At 40.9% G+C, this 14,475-nt stretch overlaps 1 protein-coding gene across 4 annotated transcripts in view; it reads left to right on the forward strand.

Annotated features, from left to right (window-relative positions):
• Positions 1–14,475, forward strand: part of Dst (dystonin) — a 434,906-nt gene that overhangs the window by 197,341 nt on the left and 223,090 nt on the right. For all 4 annotated transcript variants that reach the window (XM_013505819.1, XM_005406890.2, XM_013505822.1 and 1 more), the window contains one exon: positions 12,638–12,727. In XM_013505819.1, coding sequence (XP_013361273.1) covers positions 12,638–12,727 — 90 coding nt within the window. The remainder of the gene's footprint in view (positions 1–12,637; positions 12,728–14,475) is intronic.

Consider the following 14,475-nt stretch of genomic DNA (forward strand, 5'->3'; position numbering starts at 1 on the left):
CCCAGGCTGACCTTAAACTCAAGGATTCCTCTGACTCAGCTTCCTGAGTGCTGGAATCACAGGAGTACTCCATCATGCTTGGCTCTAAGGTTCATTTCTGAGAGCTCAGGTAATTTTTTCATTTTTGTACGTTTGTGCAGAGATTGCAGCTATTTTTATCAGTATACAACTGTGTTATCAAAGACCAGTATTTTAAATGGTGCCAGAGGAAGAGAAATTAGTTACTTGGGGCAAATATTCATTTACTTAATGAATCTCTGTATGTAGCTCTCTTGTTAAAGGCTTTGAGAGATGATTTGGCTGAGATGGATCAGGGTAGTTGCTACAACTAGCATGTGAGGCACAGTCACACAGCAGTGAAGTTTTTGTCACTGCTCTACAACTCTGTCCTTGTGCAGTGACTGCCCCGCGCACCAGAGTCCACCATGCCTTGAACTTCAGTTAGTCTGAGGATGCCAGCCACAGCTAGAGTTCTGTGAAGCCCAGGGTGGGTATGCAGGAAAATCTGATAAAGTGACCTCACACTGCTGTTCCAGGAGTGAGTAACCTTTCTTATCAAAGAGGAGCTGAGTGTATTTTCCTGAATGCATCTCTCATTGCTAGTAAATAATTTGAAGCCAATTTATGAACTTGGCATGATATTATCAGAGTCACTAGGTGAGGCTATTTCATGAAGAAATACATATTTTTGAACTAGTGATTTTTGGTCATGGGCATAATTTAAAGAAAACTAAATTCTTTAAAAGAATTTTTGCATGATTTTCATTATAAAGTATTTGCAAATCAAGGTTTTCAGTAAAACCTGGAATTTGAAAATTCAATGGTATCTCTTTATATTAGTGATAAGCTAGATATGGTAACATATGGCAATAATCCCAGCTATTCAGGAGGCTGAGACAGGAGGACTTCAAATTTGATCCTGCTCTGAACAATTTAGGGAGACTTTGTCTCAAAATAAAAAAATAAAAAGGGCTAGGATGTAGCTCACTGGCAGAGGACCCTTGGATTTAATTCCCATTACTGCAAACACAAAAGCAAAATCCCTGCTCTTGATAGTAGCACTTAACATGGTTTCTGCCATGATGAATGGTTTAAGGAGAAGTTTATAAAAGGACGGATGAGCTATGAGGACAATAGAAAAACTCTTAAAGGTGCAGCCCTTACCTGCCTGCCAACAGTGGCTGAGTTTTGTCCTCAGAAACTGAACACTGGACCGGGGTAGCCTTTGGCTGACCTGAGATCCTGCCCTGATTCTTTTTTGAGGATTACACAATGGGCATTAGACATTCTTTGCTCCCTTACCTTGTTAGGACACACTTTTCATGAAAATTAACTGAAGAACAGTAGGCAGAGACAAAAATATTGGTGTGCAGAGATACTTTGTTTTCTGAGTTTATTTTTCTCTTTTGGTCGCTTGAGAATTGCTCAGCACCAAGGTGTGCCCAGCTGTGTGAGCGATGAAGGGTTTTTGGGCTGAGGGAGAAAATTCATGCAAATATAGGGTTTTTGTCTATTTTCCTGTTTATAAAAGGAAAGAGCTGTATGGACACAGCGAAACCCAGATCCACCCCTATGCTGTTACAGAAGAGAAGTACATGCTTGATTGAAAAAATTAGCCTTTGAACAAGGTTCCACAAACCCATGAGACTTCTGAGGAGAATGTAAACGCGACAGGGGCAACTGAGACTAACATGCCCCTAAATCTTAGTTTGTCAGTGGTATCAGTGCTTTTATTTTATTTAATTTTGTATAGTTCCACCTTGTGGTGAGATTAGAAAATGATTTTAAATTAACTGCAGAACATCAGTCTGAAAGCTCTAGAGAAACCTCTTTTTGTCCAAGAGCTAATTGAGTCCACTGGGAAGTAAACGGGTTATTTCCACTGCCTAGTGTCAGCATTTATTTTTTTAATTCTAATTTTACCAGGACATGTTTGTAGTACAGAGTGACTGCACTCAGGGTAGGGAACCGGTACAAGTGTATAACACATCTTGAATCTGTGTGTGCCCTTCTACCTGTCCTCCTGCCTCCCTGTGTGTCTTGGTCCTCATTTCATTTGCAAGAGATCTCTATTTCCTGTTATCTTTGATTTTGTTGCCTGTTTTCTGTTGTCTACCTTTAATTTTGCTGTGATTTGAGTTTCTCAAATAAGAAAGACTATTCAGTATTTAAGATTGTGTGTCTGATTTATTTCACTTAACATTATTGTCTTGGGGCCAGGGATATAGCTCAGCAGCACAAGCGCCTGCCTGGCAAACGCAAGGTCCTGAGTTTGAGTCCTGGTACACCCCAAAAAGAAAGTTAACACATAATTTTGCCAGGTGTGGTGGCGCATGCCTGTAATCCCAGCACTTGGGAGGCTGAGGCAGGAAGATCTTTGAGAGTTTGAGACCAGCCTGGGCTACAAAGTGAGCTCAAGGCCGCCTGAACTGCATAGCGAGACCCTGTCTCCAAAAGAACCCCCCCCAAAAAAATGCTCAAGGTGCATCCATTTTCTTAGTATTGCCTCAAACCTTTTTTTAAAATAGAGTGGTAGTACTCCATTATGTATAAATGGAATTTTTTTATCCATTCATCTGCTGATTCACACAGGCCACTTCCAAAACTTAGCTATTAGGAATTGTGCTGCTAGAGACATGGTCATGCGTGTATCCTTGTAATATTCAACACTGATTTGAAACTCTTCATTACTTTATCTATTAATAAGATATGTGACAAACATCTTTATTTTGAAGAAATAGTGAAAGAGATGGGATTTTGTATAACCTTGTGACTTTTTATCACATCAAATAAGAATATTTCATTATATTACTTAGAATTTCTAATAATTTAAGCAAAATGAGTTGTAGTTTTATTTTTTCACTTCTTGAAGAAATAGTACTGAAATTGTAATAAATAAGAGTTCAGATTGGACAGTGTCATGGATGGGAGTGGTGCCGCATGCCTGTAATTCTAGCACGCAAGAGGCCGAGGCAGGAGATTCACTGAGAGTTTGAGGGCAGTGTGGCTACCTAGTGAGACCCTGTCTCAAAAAAAAAAAAAAAAATACTCTTAAGAGAATAAATTGTTTTTAAAGCATTTCTGGGTATTTTATGAGCATTAATTTACTTCTCAATTATTGATGTGATAATATATAGTAATAAATTTAATTTTTTTGAACAAGGCTTTTAAGGAGCCTGTAGGAGAATTTGATGGTTTATTTTTCATATTTTTTTGTGAACTAGAAAAGAAAAAGAATGGGAAGCATTCTTTTAGTTTCTCTGAAGCACACAGTCCCCCTTCTTTTCCCCCAGTAGAGGACAAGGCAGGGTTGCAGTCTCCTCTGGGACAGCTTCTTTTGGTATTTATGTTGCTGTCCCAGGCTGATTGTCTTGCAGAACACTGCCTCCTTAGACAGAGGGCTTCTTCACGAGTTGCCTGAGTGAGCTCTGTGTGGCTGCTGGCTGCTCTCTGTGTGGTGCTCTTGTGCCGGGTACCCTTATTCAGACTGACTGAACGTCCTGTCTGCTTGGCGTTCTCTATTACTGGGTGCAGAGTGGGCTGGAGTTTGCTCAGGATGACAGTTCTAAGAACCTTATATAGTGGCCAGAGCTGGCATAGGGGAAGAAGCCCCCACAGATTCGTAGTTGGGACTGACTCCTGTAACAAAAGGTTACCTAGAGAAACACAAATGCATACACGTGAGAGACAGGTGGGGATGAGTGTTCTCAAACAGGTGGCTTCTGAATTCCAGCTTCTACAGAGCATCATAAATTTTTAGAGATAAGTCAAGACAAAGGCAAAGGACTTTGAATCTGTCGGAGAGGCAGCTTGAGGGACCCAGACTGGTCCGCAAAGATGGCCCATGTCAGCTCTGCTGGGACCATCTCTGAGCCAGTAGGATTCAGAGTGATCTTTGGTTGTTAAGCCTTCTTTTCTCTGGAATAAGAGGAGGATACTTTTGTCTTTGTAAATCTGAGTCCTATTTTTAGGCGAATATGGGGAGGCCAGAGAGCTTTCCGGTGTTCGTTGCCTGTAGTTGCCCTCAGCTCAGTGGTCCTTCATTCTGAGGCTGTGGGCAGTGTTTCCGGTTCCCACAGTGTGGTATCTTCTCCTCATTTTGCTTGGAAGCCTTCCGTGGTTCTTTGTACCTAAGAAAAGTCCAAGCCACAGCTTCTGCAGCTGTTCCTCCTGCTGTTGCTGCTGCTCCATTTCCTCCTCCCGCTCTTTATCCAGGGCCTCCTGTAACGAGGCAGGCCCGGAGCTACATTCCCAGCTCTGCGCCTAGCTTCTCAGCATGGCACATCCAGCTGTCGTGTGTCCTGGCCCGCCTTCCTACCTCCTGTTGTACCTCACAGCTGCTCTCCCGCCTCCCTGACACTTGGCTCAGCTCAGTGCCCTTGCCTTGCTCCTGCGTCCATGCCTGGTGCCTCTGTTCCTGCTGCCTCCTCCGTGTGGGACCGTGCCTTCATCTCTGCTGGGAGCACTCGGAACCTGGACTGGAACGGAGCGTGCTCTGAGTGTGTGTGCTCGACATTTTCTCATGCAGTTTCTATCATTTCAGACTGTAGGTGTCAAGAAGTGGTGTTCTCATTCTCTCTCTGCCCTTAGAAATTAGAGGACACTCTGGCACGTGGTAGATGCGTCATTAGTTAGCTTTCCTGTTGGGCCCAGATTCCCATTCCCTACAATATAAAGAAGGAAATGGTACATTTTGCTCACAATTTCAGAGGTGTCAGTCCATGAGCAGCTGGCTCCAAGGTGGGGGGCAGCAGGGGAGCCAAGCTGCTCCCATGGTGGCCTAGAAGCAGAGCAGGGGACAGCACCAGAGGGGGAGGGCAGGGACCGTTAGTACCTCAGGCCATCCCTCCATGATGCTCAGACACACCCAGAGGTGAGCTTCATTAATCCCTGGTCTCCCAGGTCTGTCATGTTGACAGTTACACCTAAAGATCACAGTGCTCAGAAGTATTTGGTGATGTATTTGAACAGCAGCCATGTGGCTGCCATGTGTTTAAATATGAGAAGTAACAGTCCTGTGGAGTTCATCTAGATTAACCTGAACCACTGCAAAGCCAGACTTGGTTGTGCAGGCCTGCTGTAATCACAGTACTCTGGAAGGCTAGGCAGGCGGTCACAAGTTTGAGCTCACTCTGAGTGACTTGAGGCACTGTACCAAAATAAAAAAGAAGTGGTGGGGTAGGGGAGATAGCTCAGTGCAAAGGCCCTAGGTTGACTGCGTACTACCACATGGGAGAAAAATAGATGGTATTAAACGTCAAGTAAATATTTATATGCCCGTCTATCCAAAATTGAATTTAGTTTAGCCTATGTAAAACCAAACCTTAATTAAGCATTAACAGAACGAAAATTTTGAAGTAGTACTTTTTGTTTATTGGGTAGTATTTTCTCTTTTTGATCCATCCATCTGGATAATACAAACTGGCATATTGTACTCAGCTCACACTCAAAGTAAATGTGAAATACTGCCTGTCATCACGAGCGTCTTGTTTAGAATTTTCCTACCACAGAAGTTTTCTTCTGTATTTATTTTCTTAAAATGTTTTTTAGTCACAAGATTAGTGCCCCCATGGGTAGTCTGTAGGTGCAGTGCGGTGCATCCTCTGTATAAAGCTCAGCGAAATTCTGGGAGAATTTTGTGAAGTACAGAAACACTTCACCCTCATTATGTAATTCAAGTTATATAACCCAATCCTAGGGCATCTCACAGTGCTTTTCGTTTGCTCATCACCTCCCCTAGCACGATTTGTTCAGACATTTTTTTGTCCCACAGGAGGAAAATGTCCAAAAGAGAAGAATGTTTTATTGAAAATGGAAACAGAAGGTTAAGACCAGTGCTGTTAGTGTAGTCATCTGTGAAGGAAAGTAACCAGGCCAATCCACTGTGACTCAGACCTAGGGCGAGTAAACAAGTCACGCCTCTGCTGGGTGGGCTCAAGCTCTCTAATTTCCCTTCCTCTCTTACCTCCTCAGTGGCTCCCTTCATCCGATATTTCCCCCAGAACCCCAGTACTCCTCAGTTCACTCATTACCACCCTTTTCCGTAATGTTGAATTTTAATTTTTTTTTTTTACCAGCATTCATTCTCTTTTCACCTTGTTCACTCGTGGTGAGGAAAAGGAGCATGATTATAAAGCACTTAGCACTCAGGATCAGAAACCTTGCACTGACTTATCATGTGTGTGCTTTGTTGATTGCTATAAACATAAAAAATGATGTCGTGCACTCATTGTTTGCCTGGGGTGGGGGCCACCCCAGGGCTCACTGCCACTGTGTGTGGAGGACCACCTAGGCGACTCTGTCCTTGAAGGAGGAGCAGTTGTCTCCATTTTGGCTGAGCCTGACCCTGTCTCCATGTATTGGTAAGTACAGAGCTGGCTAGGGCTTTTCCTTATCCCTTCAGTTGGTTTTAAGCAATGCATATTGGTCCAGCCGGAGTGCTGATGGTAGTCTTTGAAGATGGCAAGTGTGTTTCCCCGGGACACCCAAGCCCTGCCCTGTTGTTCCCTTGTGTGAGCTGGGATGAGGGGGGATGAAATGCTCCACGCTGTCGCTGGGATCCAGGCTGGAGATAGAGGCTATGACTCCCTGGGGCTTGAAAGACCACATCAAAGCTGAAGCACTGACCCCAGAACATTATATGCTATCTCAGTTGTATTATGCAGATTACTTTCTCCATATCCTTCTCTCTGCATTGCAGTGGGGATTTCAGGCTTCCCACCCTGCGCAGCTCACAGCACTCACCTGTTTCCCGAGATTCTCACAGTCAGTCATCCTCCAGCCACTCCCTTCTTCACCAATTTATAAAATCTGGGTTTGGCCCTGGGTGGAGGCCTTTGTTCTGGGTAGCTACCATCATGGCTGTCCTTAGGACCCGTTGGCCCCCCATAACTACAAATATGTCTTAGTGTCTGGGTTGCACTGGAAGTGGTAGACTGGAATTAACTCACTAGAATTCCAACAACGTTACCGTGGTACTACAAATGTAAACTTCCTGGGCCTCGACGAGGGCCGGGAAGGGCTCTCTGCAACTGAGTTCTACCAGCTGATAGGCCTGTTAGCTTAAAGTTGTGCAGTATTTCTGTGGACCTTCAAGAATAGTCACTTGAGTCGAGAAAAAAAGGCAGTATTAGAGGGTAGCAGTGTCCAGGATATTTTAAAGTATTATAAAAAATTAAATCAGTCTGTTTTTCTCATAAAATTCTTAAGTTAAGCCATAAGGTTTAATACTACTGCATTTTCTATTTTGCCATTTTCTTTTAAAATTGACGTCATTAATTTCAAAAGATTATTTTATTTTGAGATGATGGGATTACTGTTCTCTAGTTTGAACTAGAAGCTATCTACTTTCAGACCTTCATGTTGCAGATGAGGAAACTGAGGCCAGGAGAGCCTAGGCAATTATTCAGGTTCATGAGGCCATTGTCAGCAGTGGGACTGAAATGTAGGTCTCTGAATTCTTTTTTACTCTGTATAGCAAGTTTTTTTTCCTCTTGACTTGGGTTTCATGGCATATTATCATTTTCTTTTTCTAAACATACCTAACTTAATTTTTCTTTATTGTAGCATAAAATAATGATGAGAAATGACACCTGGTTTTAGAAAGGTTTTTCTGTTTTATTTATGTAGAGGGTTTAGTTCAGCCTTGTAAGGCAAGCTGTGAAACTGCCTTCCTATGAAGTAAGTGTTTAGAATCACACCCCACTTTCAACTGTCCCAGAGTGGAAAGACACAAGAAGCGGATTGTTGAGTGAACTGGGGCTCTGGCCAGGCAGCCAGAACGCTTGGTGCTCTGTGAGCTGCTGTCCGGGTGACCCCGGTGGATCACGTGCTTGCTTTTCAGTGTCCTTATGTGGAGAGGAGGCAGACCAGAACAGTGAGGACATTTATGTGAAGAGATGAAGCCACGGGCTAAGGCTCTGTGGCTGCATAGTATTATTTATATAATGGGGTCTCTCAGGGATCCTCTGAAGGCTCTGAGTGTTAGGCTGCTTTCTTTTGGGTTACAGTGGAGATGCCCTGACAGATGTGAGGTGTGAGGGAAAACTGCAGGGTTTAAATTTCGAATGTACTATAGTAAAAGACACATCACTGTTAATCCTGCACCACATACCCCTGCGTGCTCCCGCCTTCCTGGCAGATGGCGCTGGGCACACACCTTTAGGGTATTTTGGTCCCATCTTCTAAAGCCATAGGAGAGGACTTGTGGAACTGCCTCAGAAATTGGCAAGAACAATGAGACAATGTGTGTTCAAATGAGGGGGCGTATTGTGAGAGGGAGGTATCTTTTAATATCTTAAAATACTAGGATCACTTAATATTTTAAAAGCATTATGGGGCAAGTATCTTTTAATATCTTTATAATAATTTAGTGTCTTTTTAATAATTTATTTTTCGGTACTTGGAATCAAACTCAGGATCTCAGTTATTCACAGAGCCAGACACTCCAAAGAGTTCAGTTGTATATTTTGATCACACCCTGCACATACATTTAGGTGCATTTAATGTATAAAATATTTGCAGGTGTAGTTTTTTTGGCTTGTTTTTCAGTAGGTTTTAGCCTTATAAATTCAAGTTCATGCCTTCAAATGGGAGTGGTGAATTTTTACAGCGCTCCAATGTGCAAGTAGGACATTAGTACTCGTTTCAGTAGGGGCTGATGTGCCTTGACCCTTTGTGCATGCGTGAGTGTCCTTGAACTTTGTCTCTAAAATATAATTGAGAACTTGAGAAGATTGTCATTTATTCTATCACAAGGTAAATATTCTAATGGAATAGATAATCTCTTTGGATTTATTGAGTACAGTATTTATAGATTTTTTAAAAATAAGGATTGCATAAAATGTGTTTTTAAAAAGCTTAAAACTCTCTTTTACTGTAGCGCTTGTGCTTTGTACTGTAGTACCAAGGTTTAACTGAATTCCCTTGGGAATTAGGAGCTCAAAATGACTATCAGTTCCTAAAGATGGAGACAATTAAAAGTAATTGACCCTTGCTGTTACTTTTGCCGGTCATTCCTAGATGCTGTACTGTTGACATTAGAAGTGACTTAGTTTTGAGGTCTTGAGCGTAAGTTTAACACTTACTTTACCTATTTGTAGGTAATGGTGCCAAATGATATTTGAATATTAAAAGCATGATTTAGGCAAAAACTAAAACACTAGGGACAGGTGCTGGTAAGTTTGATATGAAACTCCCCAGGGAAATTTTTCATCAATCAAAACTGTTTTCTGACACTAACAACAGATGATGCAGGGGGTGTCACCCAGCAGTGGAGCACTTGCCTGGCATGTGGCCCTGGTTCTCATCTCCAACACCAGAAAAAAACAAAAATAGAAAGAGATATTGTACAACATGTGGGTAGGAGACTAAGATAATGCAGTATAATGGCATTTAGGCTTCCTTTCTGAAACGAAAGTCCAGCTTGTTTCCTGCTCACACTGGGCCTTTTCTAGTGTTGAATGGTCCAGTGGTTTTAAGCTGTATGTTTATCTGATGTTTTGGAAGTGCAAAGGGGTCCGGTTTGTACTTAGAGTGTATTCACAAAGTCTGGAGAGCATACTGAACCTGGCTGCGAGTGAGGTCGGTGGGACTGATTCCTACCCCTTTCTTACCACCACTTCTGAGGCTCTGTCAAGGGAGCAGCTCAGAGCAGCACAGCCCAGCAGTGCCCTGGAGTGAGAAAGTGGAACTGTGGCGTCCTGCCTGGGGCAGCAACTGTACTTGCCTGCTTTGACTTTCAGGTATGGCCACTGTCCCTATGGGGCCGAGTGAACCTAGCTTTTGGGGAGTCTTTGATGCCTTGAGCTCTAAAATCACAGGTTTAAATCAGGCCCGTGGGACGGGGAAAGTAGTTGAGGCTGATTTTGTATCACTCAGTTTTGAATTTTCAGCTCCAAGATTTATGTTGTGATTGTGGCTCATCTTATAGTCTACTCCATTAGTCCTCAGGTCTGTTTTTTGCCAATATCATGGTGATTTTATCACAGCTTTGTAGTATAATTTCAAGTCGGGGATTCTTATGCCTCTTGCCTTGCCTTTGTTGCCCAGAATTGTTTTTGCTATTCTGGGTCTCTTCTGCTTCCAGATGAATTTTAGGAATTTTTTTTCTAGATCTGTGAAGTGTACTAATGGTATTTTAATTGGGATTGCATTGAATCTGTACAACAATTTCGGGAGTATGGCCATTTTCACTATGTTGGTTCTTCCTATGCATGAGCAAGGAATATCTTTCTATTTTCTGAAATCCTCTTCAATCCCTTTTTTCAGAGTACTGTAATTTTCACTGTAAAGATCTTTTGCCTCTTTTGTTAGATTGATTTGTAAGTATTTCAGTTTTTTGGATGCTACTGTGAAAGGTGCGGTTTCCCTAATTTTTCTCTCAGTGTGTTCATTGTTTGTGTACAGGAATGCTATTGATTTTTGGGTGTTGACTTTGCAGCCACAAACAAAAACGCATTCACCTACCTTATCTTTGACAAAAGGGCCACTGGAAGAAAGATAGCCTTTTTAATAAATGATGCTGGAGAAACTTGCTCTCCACATGTCAAAGACTAAAACTAGACCCATGTCTATCACCAAACTAAAGTCAAAATGGATTAAAGATCTAAATATTAAAGCAGACATACTAAATCTACTGGAAGAGAAAGTAGGTAGAAATCTTGAAGACATAGGGATAGATAGAGTTCATGAACAAAAACCAAACTGCACGGGAAAGACTTCAAAGAATCAACAAATAGAATCTCATCTTATTGAAAAGTTTTTGCACAACAAAAGAAATCATCAGCAGAATAAAAAGGAAACCTACAAATTGGGAAAAAATTTTAGCCAACCGTCTGTCAGACAGAGGATATCTTTCTAGAACATACAAAGAAATTTAAGAAATCAGGTCCCCCAAATTCAAAGACCCAATCCAAAAATGGGCATCTGAGATGAATACATATTTCGCAGATAAAGAAATACAAATGGCAAATAAATACATGAAAAAATGTTCAACATCATTAGTCATTCAAGAAATGCAAATTAAAAGAATACTGTGATTCCATCTCACCCCAGAAACAATGGCTGTCATCAAGAAATCAACCAATAACAAGTGCAGGAGGGGCTGTGGGGGAAAAGGAACACTTCCTCACTGTTGGTGGGAGTGTAGACTGGTGCAACCACTGTGGAAATCAGTCTGGAGATTCCTCAGTAAACTAGGATTAGTGGTCCCATTCAACCCCGCTATTCCCCTCCTGGGCATTTTTCCAGAAGAACTGAAAACATCATACCACAGTAATATATGTGCACCCATGTTTATAGCAGTGCAATTTGTAATAGCTAAATCTTGGAAACAACCCACATGCCCATCAACTGAGAAACTTTGGTCTCTTTATACAATGCAGTATTACTCAGCTATAAAGAAAGATAAAGTTGAGGCTTTTACAGGTAAATGGCTGCAACTAGAGACCATGCTTTTATAAGTGAAATAAATCAGACTCACATGTGTAAACATCGTATTGCCTCCCTAGTGTAAGAACCTGAAAGAGTAAATAAAATCTGAAAAGTATAGTAGATATTGTGAAAGGGAAAGAAACTGCTCAAAAGGAAAGAACAACTTGGATGAGAGGAAAGAGAAAATAAGGAAGGGGTAAAATATATATACATATATATATACATATATATATATACACATATGTATACACATGATAACTAAGATAATTGTGCTAATTTCTTGTGGTTTATTGAAAGGAACAGTTAATATTTAATTGTTTGATCAATCTTACATACCCATATCCAGTTATCTGAGTAACCACTTTGAAGATAACAAAATGTAATACAACAACCATTGTTTAATTTTCTATCACATTGGTTTGAAATTCTGTATTGTTTTTATGTTTTGTTTGTTTATTTTGTCGTTGTTCTTTTTCTCTTAAAATAAAAGAAGATTTATGTTTGTAAAGGAAGCCTTGGACAGAGGCTTTCTAATCCAAAACATAAGGATTTTCAAAGACTTTATATTTTAAAATGATACGGGGCTGGGGATTTAGCTCAGCGGCAAAGCGCCTGCCTGGCAAGCGCAAGGTTGTGAGTTCAGTTCCTGGTACCGGAGAAAAACCAAAAAAAAAAAAAAAAAAATGATACAGGTACATAGGAAGTTGTAAAAATGGTGCAGGGTCTTAGGTACCCTTCACCCAGCTCACATGTATGGGTTTATAAGATGTTAAGGGTACCCTGGTGTCCAGACCCTGTGTGGGCTTGACAGCAGCAAGGCCAAGGGATGGGTAGATGGATGGGGTGCAGGTGGAGATGCAACACGCTCGATGAGGTGGCTCTGGTGCTGTGTCAGGACTCATGAGTAAAGTCAGCAGTGTTGCTTGTATTTGAAAAACTGTAGTTCCATGTGGTAATCCAGGTATATTTATTTTAGTATGTGAAGTATAATAATTGAGATTATCTTTATGAAGTATTAATTTGAAATTCACTTTCATCAGTTTTTACATTTAAATTTAATCTTTAAGTAATGAGAGAGTTTAAGGAAAAATAAGTGTAGGAGTGAAGACCATTTGAGGCATGTTTCTTACTTCCCTGTTTTGTTGAAGAATGTGAAGATGATCCTGAGTTCTGCGATGAAAATGTTTGCTTTTTCTTTGTGTAGGTCCGAAAACATGTGAATGATCTCTATGAAGACTTACGGGATGGACACAACTTGATCTCTCTCTTAGAGGTTCTTTCAGGAGATACCTTGGTAAGTTGTATGTTTCTTCATTTATTCTGAAGCACATGTAATCCTCTTCAGAAATGACCATTGTGTTTAAAACATCTGATTTTTACAGTATTGATCCTTTGAGCTGTGAATTCTGCCAGAAAGTAAGAGTTCTGGCTAGATACCTAAACATTCTCCAACTTCAAGTGATGTGAATTTGAGAGATTGAAGCACTTTGATTAATTCGCTTATATAATCAGTTCTGTAATTAAAATATTATTTTTGTTCTTGCTTCTTTTTTTACTTGTGGGTTGTTTTGCTTAGCAGAAGTTGGATGCAAAGTATAACCATATATTAAAAGACTTACAAATAGCAAGGAAATAAGCATCGCTTTCTGGAAAATGGTCTAACCCATTCTGCAGGTGTCATTTCCTTTTTTTTGTGAACATTACTTCCCCTTCTTGCTTACCTGTTCCCCCTCATTATGTTCTGTTCATGCTCTTCTTTTCATTTCTGGTCTGTCTTGTGTCTTTGCTGTCCTATCTTCTGTCTGTTATATTCATTAGCCAAGGGAGCGAGATTTTTTGAAGACCTTACGATTGGTGAGTTCAACAGAAGCATGCGCATATGAACAGCATGAGGATGTGGAGGATGAGGATAAGGGGGTAGGTGTCCCCCTATAACTCGACTAACCCAGCTGGTCAGTGCGGTGAACGCTAACCCAATAGAGAAGTAACTCACGGCTTCAGGCTTCTCCAGAGAAAGTACACACAGAACCAAACCCAAGCCCACCTACAGGGAGGTGGATGTGAACAAAACTGGTTAAGGGAATATTTTGTCTTTTAGAAAGATAAAGTGGTTAAGGGAATGCACTGCACAGCAGTTGCACAATTTGTTTAAAGTGTACGATGGCATTTTAGTTGAAGAATTTAATATATATTGTAATACACATTGTATACAAATGTGGAAATCATACACCTAGTATGCTCATTTTTATGCAAATTCATTCCATTTCCGGAATTGATATTTCAGCCATGGGAACTGTTGATTCTTTTTGAAGGGACTCACTGAAATTTTATTTAGCATGTAAGTTTCTACTTTAAATCATACCGACTGGCAGCAGGTATTTGATGGGTATTCTCTGTCTAATAATAGCCTACAGTTTTGAGAAGGAAGATTTAAAGATCCAGGGTCCTAATAGGACTCTCAGCTGTTGAATCTCCATGACATGTAGCTGGTGCCTGCCCACCTTTAAGGGCAGATGTGCTTCTTTTGTCACCTGCATCCTAAGTGCTCCCTGATTTCTTTGCACTTTGTGGTTTGCTGGATCCAGTGGGTGGATTTATCAACATTTTTACTTGTTACAGAACTTGTTTTCCCTCCTGTGGTCTGTTTTATTATGGCATCTTTGGGTTTCAGCAATCTGGTCATGTTTAAGAAGCCACACTGTTATTCCCCCCCACACCCATTTGGAAGATTTTGTGTGACAAATTTCAGCTTCATTTTTTTATATTTTTGTTAAGCCTTTTTCAGCTCTGTTTCCTTATGTTTTCCTTCTACTAATTTGTACCATTTCTTAAGGAAACAGCATTAAGAAAATGGCTGAGGTCTGTTTCTTTTTCTGAGACTGAGAAAATAACTGTGTCATCCCCATGTAGTGTAAAACTAGACCTTTCTGCTTTTTATACAGTCTGATTTTGTAAAAAAGCTAAAATAAAATAAAGAGGAAATACATGGTTTTAGTTGCTTTTCTTTATTCTCCTATCATGGCTATGTAAACCTGTCTTTCT

Source organism: Chinchilla lanigera, unplaced genomic scaffold (assembly GCF_000276665.1).
Source record: "Chinchilla lanigera isolate Chin_1 unplaced genomic scaffold, ChiLan1.0 scaffold00101, whole genome shotgun sequence".
NCBI classification, from domain to species: Eukaryota; Metazoa; Chordata; class Mammalia; order Rodentia; family Chinchillidae; genus Chinchilla; species Chinchilla lanigera.